The following is a 13,934-nucleotide window of genomic DNA, read 5'->3' as shown; positions in this document are numbered from 1 at the left end:
AAAGGGCAGAGTGGAGGAAAGTACTCATAAAAGCCTGTTTACCTCCAGCCTTTGTTGGAGCAAGCTGCTCACTTGGATCTACCCATGGCTGGCTGGCCTTGACTCTATTGCCACCTGGTATGGTCAGGACATCACTGAGCCAGCAGCATCTACTCTAGCTGGCAGTAGCCCTCCAAGATTTCAGACATAAAGCAGAGATTCCAAGGGTGAAACTATGTTCCTTTCTGCTTGCGTGCACACCTGCTTTCCATCTGCCCAACCTGCACATTATATAAACAAAAAACCCAGGTCTCTAGCATTTTCTCCTCACAATAAAAGTCTCCCCCTGGAGCCTCCTGCTTTTTGTGGGAGAGAAAGAGTGACATGCTTGAACATTTAGAAGCTCACATTTTGTTCTCAAAATCAAGTCATCCCCACCCCAAGTATTCTAGAAACAGCATAGCCAAGGATCCATTTCTAGAGATGAGGGTGAGGCAGGCATACTAGAATATACTGGCTCTAAATTAATCTTACCACCATTTAAATGTGCAGCCTTACAGAAGATATTTGATTAACCAGTCCGATTGCACAGCTACCTTTTGGCTAGCTTGCATAGTTCAGCAGTCCAACTGCCGCACTGGAGAATTGGGCAATCACTTAAAATATATTGCCATTACTATTTAAGTACAATACAGTCATAGCTCATGTTGCGTCCGCTTCAGGTTACGTGTTTTCGTGTTGTGTCCCACGGCAACCCGGAAGTACCAGAACGGGTTACTTCGGGGTTTCGCGCATGTGCAGACATGGCACTTCAGCTTGCGTGAGTTCCATGTTATGGACAGGCCTCCGAAACGGATCCTGTCCATAACATGAGGTTCCACTGTACTCCAAGCTTCAATCTAGTGTTGTGCCAACTCACTCAAACAACGTATCAACAAAATTCTGTGGGCTGGAGAACCTAATGTGTGAAGATCACGTACAATGTTTTGATGTCACAGACTGTTGGGAAAGGATCCCCTGCAGACAAAACTAAAGTGAGAGCAGGTCTCTTTCTCACCCAGACTAATGAATAAGCCTGGCATGGAAGTACTTATATTGAGCATCACCTATCAATTCAAGGAGGTGTCTCAAGCTGGATAAAGTTTGTTCCACTTGCAAACATCTCTGCTTGATATTCCTTCTGTTGACAGGTTCAATAACTTGATCCTAGACAAGTTAATAAATGTCTGCTTCTGAGAAACAGAAAATCCATGTGTGCCCAGAATCCAGCAGGGTTTCAGCAGTACCATTCTCTATCATAAAAAGATGAATCCTTTTCCATATTAACAAGCATAACTTACATTTTTTTTTTGTAAGGCAAAGATCTTACCTTCCAAATTCTCAATTTTTTCAATGTTGTTTAAAGCCAAATTTAAATATTCAAGCTTCTTCAGTTTGCTAACGTTTTCTGAAACAGAATTTATTACGGATCACGTCAATCTGCAAGGTTAGGCTTAATGAAGAAGATACAGTAATAGTTTTTAAATTACCAACCGAACAGAAATTAAAACAGACAAAAAAAAAAGTCTTCAAGAAGCCAAAAGACCACCATGTTATTATTACTATTATTATTCATTTCATTTCTGCACGTCTCTCTATATTTTTAAGGGGATGAATCAAAGCATTACCATTTCATTCAGAAAAATTAGAATACTAGTGAATGAATTCAGTTCAAATGGAACGGGAATTGAGATGACAGTGGCTCTGCTAAGAACGAGATTGGATCTCTGGGAGCAGGAACAGGCAGCAGGGATTTAAGCAGGATGCTCATATGACCTGGCAAAAAATGGAAGTGTAAGACAAGCTATTTTAAAGGCTTGTTTTCTTTTTTGATAGGCTTGAACCAGCTCAGCAGGCCGAAGGCTTGCTCCTGAAGGAGTTTTGGATCTGGCATCACTCTATGCTGCCTTAAAATGACAGCTTGCTTTACACCAGCTTCTTGAGATTAAGGGAGTGACCCTATACACAATTTACTCACCGCATTTGTAAGTTTCAGAGGAAACAGAAAGGTAAATTAATGAACAACTTCCTGGTTATAACTTGTGAAGTATTTGTATAGGACAAAACAGAAAGGAGTTTTTGAAAGCTGTTTTCTCTTCTTAAAACGTTATGGGCCTTGAACAGCTTATCCCTTTTAAAACTTTCTCCCTCCCAATATCATCTTAGACCATTTTCAGCTGTCAGACAGATTAACACATCACTGAGTTTACTCACCAATTCTGGGGATCAGATTATTTTGAAGATACAGAATTTTCAAATCCCGGCACCATTTGTCAAGATGTTCTATTTTCTCTATATTCTGCTGGTGTAAGGAAATTTCTTCCAAGGAAAAGATTTCACAGTTGTTATGTTCTGCCCTTTGTCTAACTAGCTCTTCTGTGACTGAAAGAAGTATCATAGTAAATATAGAAGCAATTCCTTCCATAAAGTAAGGCCACATTCATTGCTTTAGAAAGATATCAAAACCAGAAGTGGGTTTTATATTCTCACTTCTGCATTTGATACTTTTCTAAGGCAATACTTCTTGCAATAGCATAGAAAAATAGAAGCTGCCCATTGGTCCATCCAGCTCATTAATGTTGACACTAATTGGCAGCAGTTCTCCAGTCTCAGACAGGACTCTTTCCTAGTCCTACCTGAAGATGCTGGGGAGTGAACCTGAGAACTTCTGTGGTGTATAAAATATGTGTTTTGTGGGGAAATTAATCTCATCACAGGAAAAAACAACATCAGCTTGGTTAAATGATGTGCAGAACTGATCTCATAAAGAATGCATTCCAATGCTGTTTTTGTGGGAGAATTTGCAATTAAACCTAACAGTGCATGTCTATGCTAATTAGTAAATATAGACCACAGAGCTGTAAATTTCTAGAGAAGGCTCAGCTGGGTCATGCTCCCGTATTTTGGGGGAGGGAGGAAGTATGGCTTGTTTCCTATTCCTTTTGCTCTCTTTTCCCCAGGTGCATGAGACTGGGGCTCCTGAGTGCCAGACTCCATGTTTAAACTAACTGATGAAATTTGTACTGCAGAAGTTTTTACCTGTGTTGTTTTTGCTGTAGCACTGAACAATGCATGAATGAGACCTCTGGTCACCGTAAGTAAAGCGTTTAAACTTACTTAAGTTTGTAGTCTATTCACTATGAGAGAGGGGTAGAGGCGGGGGAGCTCATTGTGCGCGCTCAGTAGTTTTAAATTACTTTCTATTGATCCGAAGTGCTCAGAAAAAATATGTCTAAACCTTTCTACAATTTCTACTTTTAGTTAAGTATTTTTATTTATTTACTTGATGGGGGGCAGCTATCCCCACCACCACCACCACTGCCCCCTTGCCTCTGCACATGCTCTTGACTTGGAAATCCCTTCTGCACATGTTTTTGGGCCGTCAGAACCAGGAACGCCCTTTGCATATGCACAGAGATGAGCTCCCCTTCCGCAGGCTGAAAAACGCTTCCTGCAGGTGCCCTTGCCTCTTAGCTTATTCAGCATCCCCTTTCCACGTGCTCCCTGTACAGGAAGATGTCCTCTGCACGTGCTCAGGCCCACCCCCCCCCCTTGGCTTGAAAAGCACTCTCTGCACATGCTCTTGGCTTGGGAGGAAATGCCTCCTCAATAATATTGTTCCAGATTTACGTATAAGCTAAACAAGCTATAGCTTAGGGCTCCACTCTCTTGGGGACCCCCCAAAAAGTTAAAGGAAAAACAACAACTGGATGTACATTTCCAAAATATAAGATAAAATACAAATAAAATAAAATTATTTTAATAATCATTTCACTATTAATATACTTCTTCCTAATTGTATTTCAGTTCAACAATTACGTTGATAAAATTCATATTTCGTTATGAGCAAATGGCTTGAGATACCTATCAGGTCCATAAATTACCATATAGCATATATTCAACATAAAAAACAGCGACAATTTGTTGTTGACAATGGACAGCTGGACATATAAAAGGCCCCATTACCTTCAGTAGCTTAGGGCCTCATCGAACCTAAATCCAGCTCTGAATAATAATAATAATAATGTCCCGTCCATCTGACTGGGTTGCCCCAGGCACTCTGGGAAATAATAATAATAATAATAATAATAATAATAATAATAATAATAATAATAATAGGGCCCCATCCATCTGACTGAGTTGTCCCAGGCACTCTGGGATATAATAATAATAATAATAGGGCCCCGCCCAGCTAACACGACTGCCTTCAGATGTCTTCTAAAGGTTATGCAGCTGTTTAGCTACGGTGTGGGGAGAAAGAAAGCTCCCTGCTCTCTGCACATGCTCCAGAGACAGGCGGGAGGTGGCAGCAAACACCTGAAGCCACGAGGCGCAGAGGGTGTGAGGGAAGGGCGTGGGAACTGCATTTCCCAGGAGGCTTTGCGCGCGGGGCAAGGGCAGGGTCACGTGCTTTGAGCAACCGTTACAAACGACGGTTGGCCGCGTTCTAAATGCACGGCGAGGTCCTGCTCTGAAGGCACCGCAAGGCCCCCTGCTGTCCTCTCAGGGAAAACCGGTTCCGGGGTTTCTCCCTCCCCCCCCCCAAATAAAAACACACCCTCCGCCCCATTTTTCCCTCAGGCTCGGCGCCGAGCGGTTCGCACCCCCTCCCGCCCCCCACCCCGCCGGCGAGGAAAGCGGGACTCACTGCGCCCCATGGTCGCTGACTGGGCCTTCGCTTTGCTTCGGCGGCGGCCTCCTCCTCACGGCCGACGCCGTCGCCATGGCAACCGAGCGCAGGAGGCGGGGCCTAGCCAGCGGTTTATATTACGTTCCTCTTTGCTCGCGGCGGCTAAAGAGGTAAGGTCTTAGGGGGCGGGGAAATGGAACTCTCTTCGTACAATTCCGGCGCCGAACCGGAGGACGCGGAGTGGCTTTTCTCGCGGGGGTTTTGCCCACGCTTGTATTCTAAGGCTCCAGAGCTGGCTCCCAGCAACGCGAATGCACAGACAAGCCGACAGGGGCGAGGGGGGGGGTGCATTGTAGGCCAACGAAATGCCTAGCCAGCCCCGGGCTCGCTATCTGGACTTGGGGAGGGGGTTAGAAAGTGGGGAGGCAGTTCGGTTTTGTGCCGGAAGTGTAGGACAGCAGATTCATTCATGAATCTCAAAGCGGCTTAACAAACAATGGATAAGGCCAACATTATAGAGCCACACGAATGCGGCGTGGATCAAGGCACGGGCTCACCTGCGCTTTCCGAAATAAGCATTTTAATCTCGAAAGTGGCATGCTAAACAACGCCCCACTATGGCTTTAAAAGGGAAGTAGTGTTGTTTGTCAAATTTGTATACCACTCCTTCACCCAAAGATCTTAAAGAGGAATTTCACAGCATGAAAATGCAAAACACAAAACAAATAAATGCAAAACAAGCCAGTAACACACACACACTTAAAAGGACAGGATGTTGATCAACAGGAGGCCTGGTTGAAGAGGAACATTTTCGCTGTGGCCTGAATCTCTGCGATTTTATTTTATTATTCAATTTCTAGGTTGCTCTTCATCCATACAGTGGTACCTCGGGTTACATACGCTTCAGGTTACAGACTCCGCTAACCCGGAAGTAGTACCTCGGGTTAAGAACTTTGCTTCAGGATGAGAACAGAAATCGTGCTCCAGCGGCGCAGCAGCAGCTGGAGGCCCCATTAGCTAAAGTGGTGCTTCAGGTTAAGAACATTTCAGGTTAAGAACGGACCTCCGGAACGAATTAAGTTTTTAACCCGAGGTACCACTGTACATGGAACTCGTGGACTTAATTAAACCTATGGAACTCACTGCTCATAGTCACAGCTTTAAAATCTTCCTGAGATTGGACTGATTCAGGGCCCTTGGGACTTTTATGGCTTATTGGCCATGGCAGCTAAATGGGAACCTCCAGGTGCAGAAGCAGCATACCTTTATTAAAGGGCAGTTGTGGCAGAGAGGGAAGGGATTAGCGCCTTTTGGTTCACATGGAGGATACCTGCAGGAAAGACAACAAACTCAGCTGTAAAATTGCACCATCTGGTGGCTCAAGGTGCACTTTATAGAGAATCGGTCTAACTTCTACAATCCTTTCTGCTTGTGTGTGTGTGTGAACAAAACAAAAAGTGCAAGCATAACACAAAGAATACAAAGAACCAAAAATGTAAACCATAAAGCATCACAGCCTGGAAGGACTGGAAGTACAAAAATACAGTGCACTAGTCACTGATGTTGGGAAAGATGGAGGGCACAAGGAGAAGGGGCGACAGAGGACCAGATGGTTGGATAGTGTTTTCGAGGTTACCAGCATGAGTTTGACCAAACTGCGGGAGGCAGTGGAGGACAGAGGTGCCTGGCGTTCTCTGGTCCATGGGGTCACGAAGAGTCGGACACGACTAAACAACTAAACAACAACAACAACAAGTCACTAGCATCTGTCTGGCAGGGAGCACTTTCTCATGGTCTTTTGCAGGGATACCTTCCTAGCGCTCACTCCCTGGGACTGCTTTTGGACTGGTGTTTGCCAAGGATCAAACCTGGGGGCTCAAAGGATGTGTTCTGCCTCTGAGCTATGGTCCCACTGCAGACGAGTAATAGGATGATGGAAGATGGGGGAAAGCAGATGGACAGGTAGATGGTTGCATATGCAACCTTCTTGCCTGCCACAATTTTGCACACCAAGTTGAATGTATAGTGCTCTGCATTGCCCCACAAACTTGGAACCAAGCAGTTTCTTTCTTCCCAAATGAATACTTCAGATTTCAAAATAACAAGTGTATCTGCAACATAAAAATAATGATAATTGCACTAATGTGCATCAAAAACTTTATTGTAAAATATGTGTTCAATTACAAATACAGTATAAGTTTCAGGAGTAGGTGCCTTGATGATAAGTATCAGTAAAATGTGATGATTTGCTCTTATTGTAGTTTATACAGTATTACAAGTAAGAAAGGTGCACAAATGATACAAAAATCCTGAACTTTTCTTGACCAAGAAATTTATGGTGCAGGGAATCAGATTGACACAGCTGGACTGAATGCATGACATTATTTATTCTAATTTACTGAGTTATTTACAGCCTGCCTTTCCTCCAAGTAACTCAGAGTGGTGCTTTATCCTCATAGCCCTGTAAGGTAGGCATATTCTGAGGGAGACAATGGTACGTCTAGGCCCTCCAGACCTGAGTGCGAAGTCTGAACTTAAGTTTCCCCATATCCACTCCCAACCCAGTTTGGAAAGCTGGATGATGGTCATCAAACATGAACCTTTTATAAAATCAGTTTGGACATATCCTGTCTACTGATAACCTGGTAAACAAAGTGAACAGTCCTGCACTGGATTAAGGGAGGGCAGCAGTTTTCAAACTGTGTTGTGTGGGGAAGCTTCTCTGGGTTCCGCAAGAAGAACATCAGAAATAGTGGGCAAGCATTTCTTAATGCCTACCACTGACTGTCTTTCCCATGCAATGCACACAGAGCTATAGGATGAGGCTAGTTTGCTAGCAGCATCTATTCATTGCTCAGGCACTCCATCCTTTCCGAGATTAGCAGTTTGATCAGCAAAGAGGGTGCAAAACCATTGCAGATGTTCCTACAGGTAGCTAGGCAAGGCTTCCAGAAGAATGTGGAAACAAATAAGATTCTGAAGGGAAAGGATGATTATTCTCCGCAGATCGCATGAACTGACAGGTGGTTCCACGAAGGGACTAGTACAAAAGTGCCAGTGAACCTGATAGAAGAAGGGGAAAGAATGACAAGTAGTACACAGCTGAAAACCGTCTAACATTCTCACATTTGTCAGTATAACTTAAGGCACAATCATTTAGGCATGTTTATTCCTAGTCATGCAGCAGTCTGTAAGTTGATGGAAATAAACATCTTGGTAAATTTGATTAGAGAAGTTTTATGTCTTGGTTAAGAAATTATTATGAAGTCCAAATTAGCAGTGAAATAGGTATGAAACAGCACTGCAAAATAAGTTCATAAACCTATTCTAGCTTTTGGTGTTTTCTTAATAAATAAAATATAGATGATTATGATGATTGCTTAATGGGCACACCATACACTTGTTTTCAGAAGAATTAGATACCTCAAGTGAGGACTCATGCAGACTTTGGTGCCACACTTTCCAGGTGTGGGTCTGCACTTCAAAGCTCCATACCCAAGCGGTTTGTTTGTTGTCTGAGCGCTTTCCCTGGGAAAACCCACATTTTACCACTGAATGGCAAATGGCAATCCATGGGGAAGCCCTTTGCCATTTGCTCCAATTCAGTGGGAAAATGGGGGTTTTCCTGGGGAATGCGCCAGGACAAAAAGAAAACCACTCAGGCACAGAGCTTTAAAGCTTGGCCCTGTGCCTAAAAACGTGGCCAAAAGCAAGTCTGGGTGAACCCTCAATCCGACAAATCATAGAATTGTAGGGTTGGAAGGGACCCCAAGGGTCATCTAGTCCAACCCCCTGCAATGTAGGAATCATACGACATGTAGCAAGGATAAACATTTATTTTTTGCTTACAAATAAAAATGATGATCAACAGCAAGAAGCTCAGCAGAGTTGTAAACAGTCCTCCCAGAAAGAATCTGAAACGACAAGAATCAACATTAATCACATATTAAGCATTATTTATTTGTTTATATTCTGGTTAAATGCCCAGGCGGCTTCTAAGCAGTTTGCAAATCATTTAAAAAATGCACAACATTGCTAAAATTCAAATTTAAGCTACAGTGTAATTGAATTAGAATGGACTATAAATTAAAGTAAGATTGTATGGGGGACTGTTTGTGGGGTAAGGAACTGTGCCCAAAATCAGATGAATTCTCCATATGCTTTTCTTGACATTCAAAACAGTTTTGACCTCAAACCCTATTTGGATTTGAGCATGGGACCCTGCAAGCCCACCTTATTCACACCACCATTTACTTTGGTATTACACCAAGCCTGCAACTTACGTGCATTTAACTTGTGCGTATTCAGCTTTAATCACTTGGCAAAAAAAACATAGAAAAATTTAAAAGGGGGAATGGGGGCAGGTGTCCCAGGAAAAAAGACTTTCTCACTCCTACCTGCTATTGCACACAATGTGTTTTGACTATACACAATTTTGCCCTTAGGTGTGATCCCCCAGAATGCAATCTTTGTGTAAGTTGTGGGCTTACTGTATATGACAACAATCCAATTTGAGATGCCCCTCAAAGGCTTGCACATTGTCAGAGGCAGAGATGTCCTACCCGAGAGAGAGCAATTCCCTAGTGTGTTGTCCTTACATTAATAACTTTCAGAATTTAGAATGTCCCCATACATAAGATATTGAGACGCAGGTGGCACTGTGGGTTAAACCACAGAGCCTAGGGCTTGACGATCAGAAGGTCGGCGGTTTGAATCATCGCGACGGGGTGAGTGCCTGTTGCTCAGTCCCTGCTCCTGCCAACCTAGCAGTTCGAAAGAACGTCAAACTGCAAGTAGATAAATAGGTACCGCTCCGGCAGGAAGGTAAACGGCGTTTCCGTGCGCTGCTCTGGTTCGCCAGAAGCAGCTTAGTCATGCTGGCCACATGACCTGGAAGCTGTACACCGGCTCCCTTGGCCAATAAAGCGAGATGAGCGTCGCAACCCCAGAGTCGGTCACAACTGGACCTAATGGTCCGGGGTCCCTTTAACTTTTATACATAAGGTAAAGTTTATGAAGTACTTACAGAATGAGGAGTCTCTGTTAAAGGAAGCCACAGCTTCTCTACAGCTGGGTCCTCTCCCTACCCAGAGGCCTCTTCCAGTTTCACCTACTTCACTTAAGTGCAAACCCACTCAAAAAGATAGTGTCCTCCCACTATATTCCCACCACAGACCTCTCCTTATTTTAGTCTTTTATTATAAGCGTATTTCTTGAATATTAATATAACAGGATGGATCAAAAAGCTCAGAGCAAGAAAGGCTCAAATAGTCAATAACCAATGCAAATATAATTAATTCATTTCCCTTCTATGTCAAAGTCACATCATCTTAATATTAAATCAGGCAGGGAGATCTGCAGAGCAATGACAGCTATGTGTTTCATTCACCCTCCAGCCATGAACTCAAGAGCCTGTCAACAAGGTCAGGCTAAGCTGGTGGCTTTTCACATCAGGAGCCAAGATAACAACCAGCTTGGCATTCTCCAAATCTCTCCCAGAAATTCACCCTGGTCACTAGTTCGGGCATCAAAATGGCTTTCATTTGGCTCTACTTGGAGATCAGTTTTCGGTTAAACGGCTAAATAGGAAGTGGGTGGTCATCTGGGATTTGCCACTCATTAGTATTTGATTTTTTAAAAAAGCTCAACCTGAACTAGAGCAACACACTATAGTATCATTTCACAAACTGATTTTGAAGCCTGCCTGAATTTTCCATTCAACAGAACCAAGAGGCTGCTGTTAGTCCAAAGGACCCTTGAGCTCCCATATCTGGTCACATGATTTGCTGAAGTACAGTTTATATAGCTTCGTTGAAAAACTCTTTGCATTATAGATGAAAGTGCTGCTATATATAAAAAGACATTCAGATTTACCTTACACAGAGGGAAATGATCAAACACATGGAGAGCACGATAACCGGGCAGAGGTCATGCCTTACTGTAAAAGGCTCTATTTAGAACACATACAGAGAGAGAGAGAGAGAGAGAGAGAGAGAGAGAGAGAGAGAGAGAGAGAGAAAACAGTTATTGCAAGAATGTTACCTTCCCGATAACAAGAGGCCACAAGTCAGGTTATTTGTCTACCCAGTGCTGTCTACTCTGACTGGCAGCAGCCTTCCAGGATCTTGGGCAAGAGGTGTTTCCTATCTCATGATGCCTGTCCCTTTTGCCTGGAGGTGCTGGAGACTGAACCTAGGAGCTTCTGCATCCCAAACTCTGGTTCCTGCATTGCATGGGGTTGGACTAGGTAACCGTCTGGATCCCTTCCAACTCTACAGTCTTAGGATTCTATGAAAACATATGCTCTGCCATTGGGCCATGTTCCCTTCCACCCCTTAATGCCATTTTTCCACAAGGAGTTTTCATTATATCTTCCCCTGGAATTTAACTGTAGCATGGGCCCCTGAAAAAGGCTGCAGAGCACAGCCTGTTGGTGAGATGATTTGTAGAATGAAAGAAGAGACTTTTGGCCACCTCAAAAGTAAGGTAAAGGTAAAGGGACCCCTGACCATTAGGTCCAGTCATGACCGACTCTGGGGTTGCGGCGCTCATCTCGCTTTATTGACCGAGGGAGCCGGCGTACAGCTTCTGGGTCATTTGGCCAGCATGACTAAGCCGCTTCTGGGCAAACCAGAGCAGCGCACAGAAACGCCGTATACCGTCCCGCCAGAGCGGTACCTGTTTATCTATTTGCACTTTGACGTGCTTTCAAACTGCTAGGTTGGCAGGATCAGGGACCGAGCAACGGGAGCTCACCCCGTTGCGGGGATTCGAACCGCCAACCTTCTGATCAGCAAGTCCTAGTCATCTCTGTGGTTTAACCCACAGTGCCACCTGCGTCCCCAAAAGTAAGGTAAGGACAGCTAAAACTCTGCATCTCGCCTGTGAACATTTCCCCAAAATGTTATATCCCCTTTGGTGATGTTTTAATGCTCCTTTTTCTCATTAATCAATGAAGAAGGATTGTAAAGAATGAAGGAGAAATTTCCAGTGCTGTGCTAGCTTTAATCCAGAAGACCTGTTCCAGACTAGATCACACCTTGACCAGCGCAAAACACCTAGTACAGGCAAGGCCTCGGTAAAGAATGACTGATAGGGAATGAACAGTGCACCAAAGCATTTGTATAAATGAGGTTATATATTGCAGAGCTCAGGCATTCCTGGAGCCATAATAATGTAAGTGGAGAATTAGGCCATAATTAAGCTGATTTAATCCTCCTGATTTTTTTTTTAAGCCCACCAAATACGACATGACAGATGTTACAGAATGTATTCAATGTATTCATCTTAGCTACTGTTATTATGTTCTTGGGCTTTTTTTTAATTAAAGAGCATCTTCCTAGCAACTTCTGCTTGTTTTTCTTTTCTTTTTAATGATCATAAGTGGGGCTGTGGATTTATTTCCCTTCTATCCTGCTCTTCCTCACAACAGAACATACTGTGGCTGCCAACCTTCATAAAAACCAAAAATAAAAAACAATTAAAATCCCAGTTCTAAAACCACAAATACAAAATACACCATGATGGTCAGCAATAAGCAGCAGATAACAAGATGTCAAGTATGTACCAAATGTCTGCAAGAATGAGCCCAACATATGTGGCAACCAGATCTCCACTGGGAGAGAGTTCCACAGCTGAGGTGCCACCATTGAGAAGGTTCTGTTTCATGTGGCAGCCCCACAAGCTGCAGTCATCAAAGGCATGACAGGCAGAACCTCCCATGCCAATCTTAAAACCCAGGATAGTTTGTACAAGGAAAGGCATATCATAAACAGAGAGCTCTGTAACACAGAGAAGGGTTTAACTCACTTGAACAGTCCAAAGATTTTTCATAGAAGTACTCTTCTTCTGCTGGGGGAAAGATACAAGTAGGTGAATAATGCTGCTCTTTTCTGGGTTTTGTCCAAGTTGCATCTTTCGAAGAAGAGGGCTTCTTTTGTACCAGACTGTGTCTCTCTGCCCTTTGGGCTTTGCAGTTGAAAGCAGCATCAACGGTACCTGTAAAAAACCCATTGAAAAACATATATCGTAAGCACAGATGTTCTATGCTTTGTCACAGGTTTTCCTTTAAGTACAATACCTATTAGAATAGCTGCCGGCTTTCCTGAGCAAAGTCAATGCTCACCAGTGTCATAATATTCATTGGCGTCCCCCTTCATGTCTCCATCAAACCAAGCATCCTCTACGTGAGGTAAGTCAATAGTGGTGCTGTTCAACCATGATTTAGAGGCTCCAATACTGAACAAACTAGCAAGGGATCGGCGGATTCTCTTTCTTCTCTGAAATATTCTGGCACGAAAAAATAAACCAGAACATTAGTACAGAACTGATCTACAAATGCCTATGAAGCATTTAACCCATTAAGTTCTCATCTGTAACAGAAACAAAGTATCTGAAGAAGTGTGCATGCACACGAAAGCTCATACCAAGAACTAACTTAGTTGGTCTTTAAGGTGCTACTGGAAGGAATTTTTTTTGTTTTGACTATGGCAGACCAACACGGCTACCTATCTGTAACAGAAACAAAGTACTTAACTTACATGTAATTAAGTTCTACACATATTCTTCTGCTACCCTCATCTTTCTTTCTTTCTTTCTTTCTTTCTTTCTTTCTTTCTTTCTTTCTTTCTTTCTTTCCTCTTTCTTTCCTGTTTTCAATTCTGTACCCAGGGCAGCTGTCTACCAGATCCATCTGGTATGCAGGCTGAGACCCTATCTGCCTGCAGACTGTCTCTCCAGAGTGGTGCATGCTCTGGTTATCTATCGTTTAGACTACTGCAATGCGCTTTACATGGGGCTACCTTTGAAGGAGACCCAGAAACTGCAATTAATCCAGAATGTGGCAGCTAGACTGGTGACTGCTGAGACCATATAACACCAGTTCTGAAAGTCCTACATTGGCACCCAGTATGTTTCTGAGCACAATTCAAAGTGTTGGTGTTGACCTTTAAAGCCCTAAACAGCCTCGGTCCAGTATACCTGAAGGAGCGCCTCCACCCCGATTGTTCTGCCCGGACACTGAGGTCCAGCGCCGAGGGCCTTCTGGCTGTTCCCTCACTGCGAGAAACAAAGCTACAGGGAACCAGGCAGAGGGCCTTCTCGGTGGTGGCCCCCCACCCTGTGAAACGCCCTCCCATCAGATGTCAAAGAGATAAACAACTACCTGACATTTAGAAGACATCTGAAGGCAGCCCTGTTTAGGGATGTTTTTAATGTGTGACATTTTAATGTATTTTTAACCTTTGTTGGAAGCCGCCCAGAGTGTCTGGGGAAACCCAGCCAGATG

The 13,934-nt window shown here is 43.6% G+C and overlaps 2 protein-coding genes across 9 annotated transcripts in view; both read right to left on the bottom strand.

Annotated features, from left to right (window-relative positions):
- Positions 1-4,823, bottom strand: part of DNAAF11 (dynein axonemal assembly factor 11) — a 35,161-nt gene extending 30,338 nt beyond the window's left edge. For all 3 annotated transcript variants that reach the window (XM_081918880.1, XM_081918882.1, XM_081918881.1), the window contains exons 1-3: positions 4,667-4,823; positions 2,233-2,400; positions 1,349-1,426 (exon numbers count right to left, since the gene is read on the bottom strand). In XM_081918880.1, coding sequence (XP_081775006.1) covers positions 1,349-1,426; positions 2,233-2,400; positions 4,667-4,676 — 256 coding nt within the window. In that variant the 5' untranslated portion in view covers positions 4,677-4,823. The remainder of the gene's footprint in view (positions 1-1,348; positions 1,427-2,232; positions 2,401-4,666) is intronic.
- A 2,736-nt stretch (positions 4,824-7,559) lies between these two features.
- The window catches only part of TMEM71 (transmembrane protein 71), a 30,417-nt gene continuing 24,042 nt past the window's right edge, over positions 7,560-13,934 (bottom strand). For all 6 annotated transcript variants that reach the window (XM_081919010.1, XM_081919015.1, XM_081919011.1 and 3 more), the window contains 5 exons: positions 12,774-12,937; positions 12,458-12,646; positions 10,523-10,598; positions 8,498-8,562; positions 7,560-7,711 (listed from right to left, as the gene is read on the bottom strand). In XM_081919010.1, the coding sequence (XP_081775136.1) occupies positions 7,689-7,711; positions 8,498-8,562; positions 10,523-10,598; positions 12,458-12,646; positions 12,774-12,937 (517 nt within the window). In that variant the 3' untranslated portion in view covers positions 7,560-7,688. The remainder of the gene's footprint in view (positions 7,712-8,497; positions 8,563-10,522; positions 10,599-12,457; positions 12,647-12,773; positions 12,938-13,934) is intronic.

This window comes from Podarcis melisellensis, assembly GCF_964234715.1.
Source record: "Podarcis melisellensis genome assembly, chromosome: 7".
NCBI lineage: Eukaryota > Metazoa > Chordata > Lepidosauria > Squamata > Lacertidae > Podarcis > Podarcis melisellensis.
The sequence above is the reverse complement of the archived record's forward strand: the minus strand, read 5'-3'. Positions and strand labels throughout refer to the sequence as shown.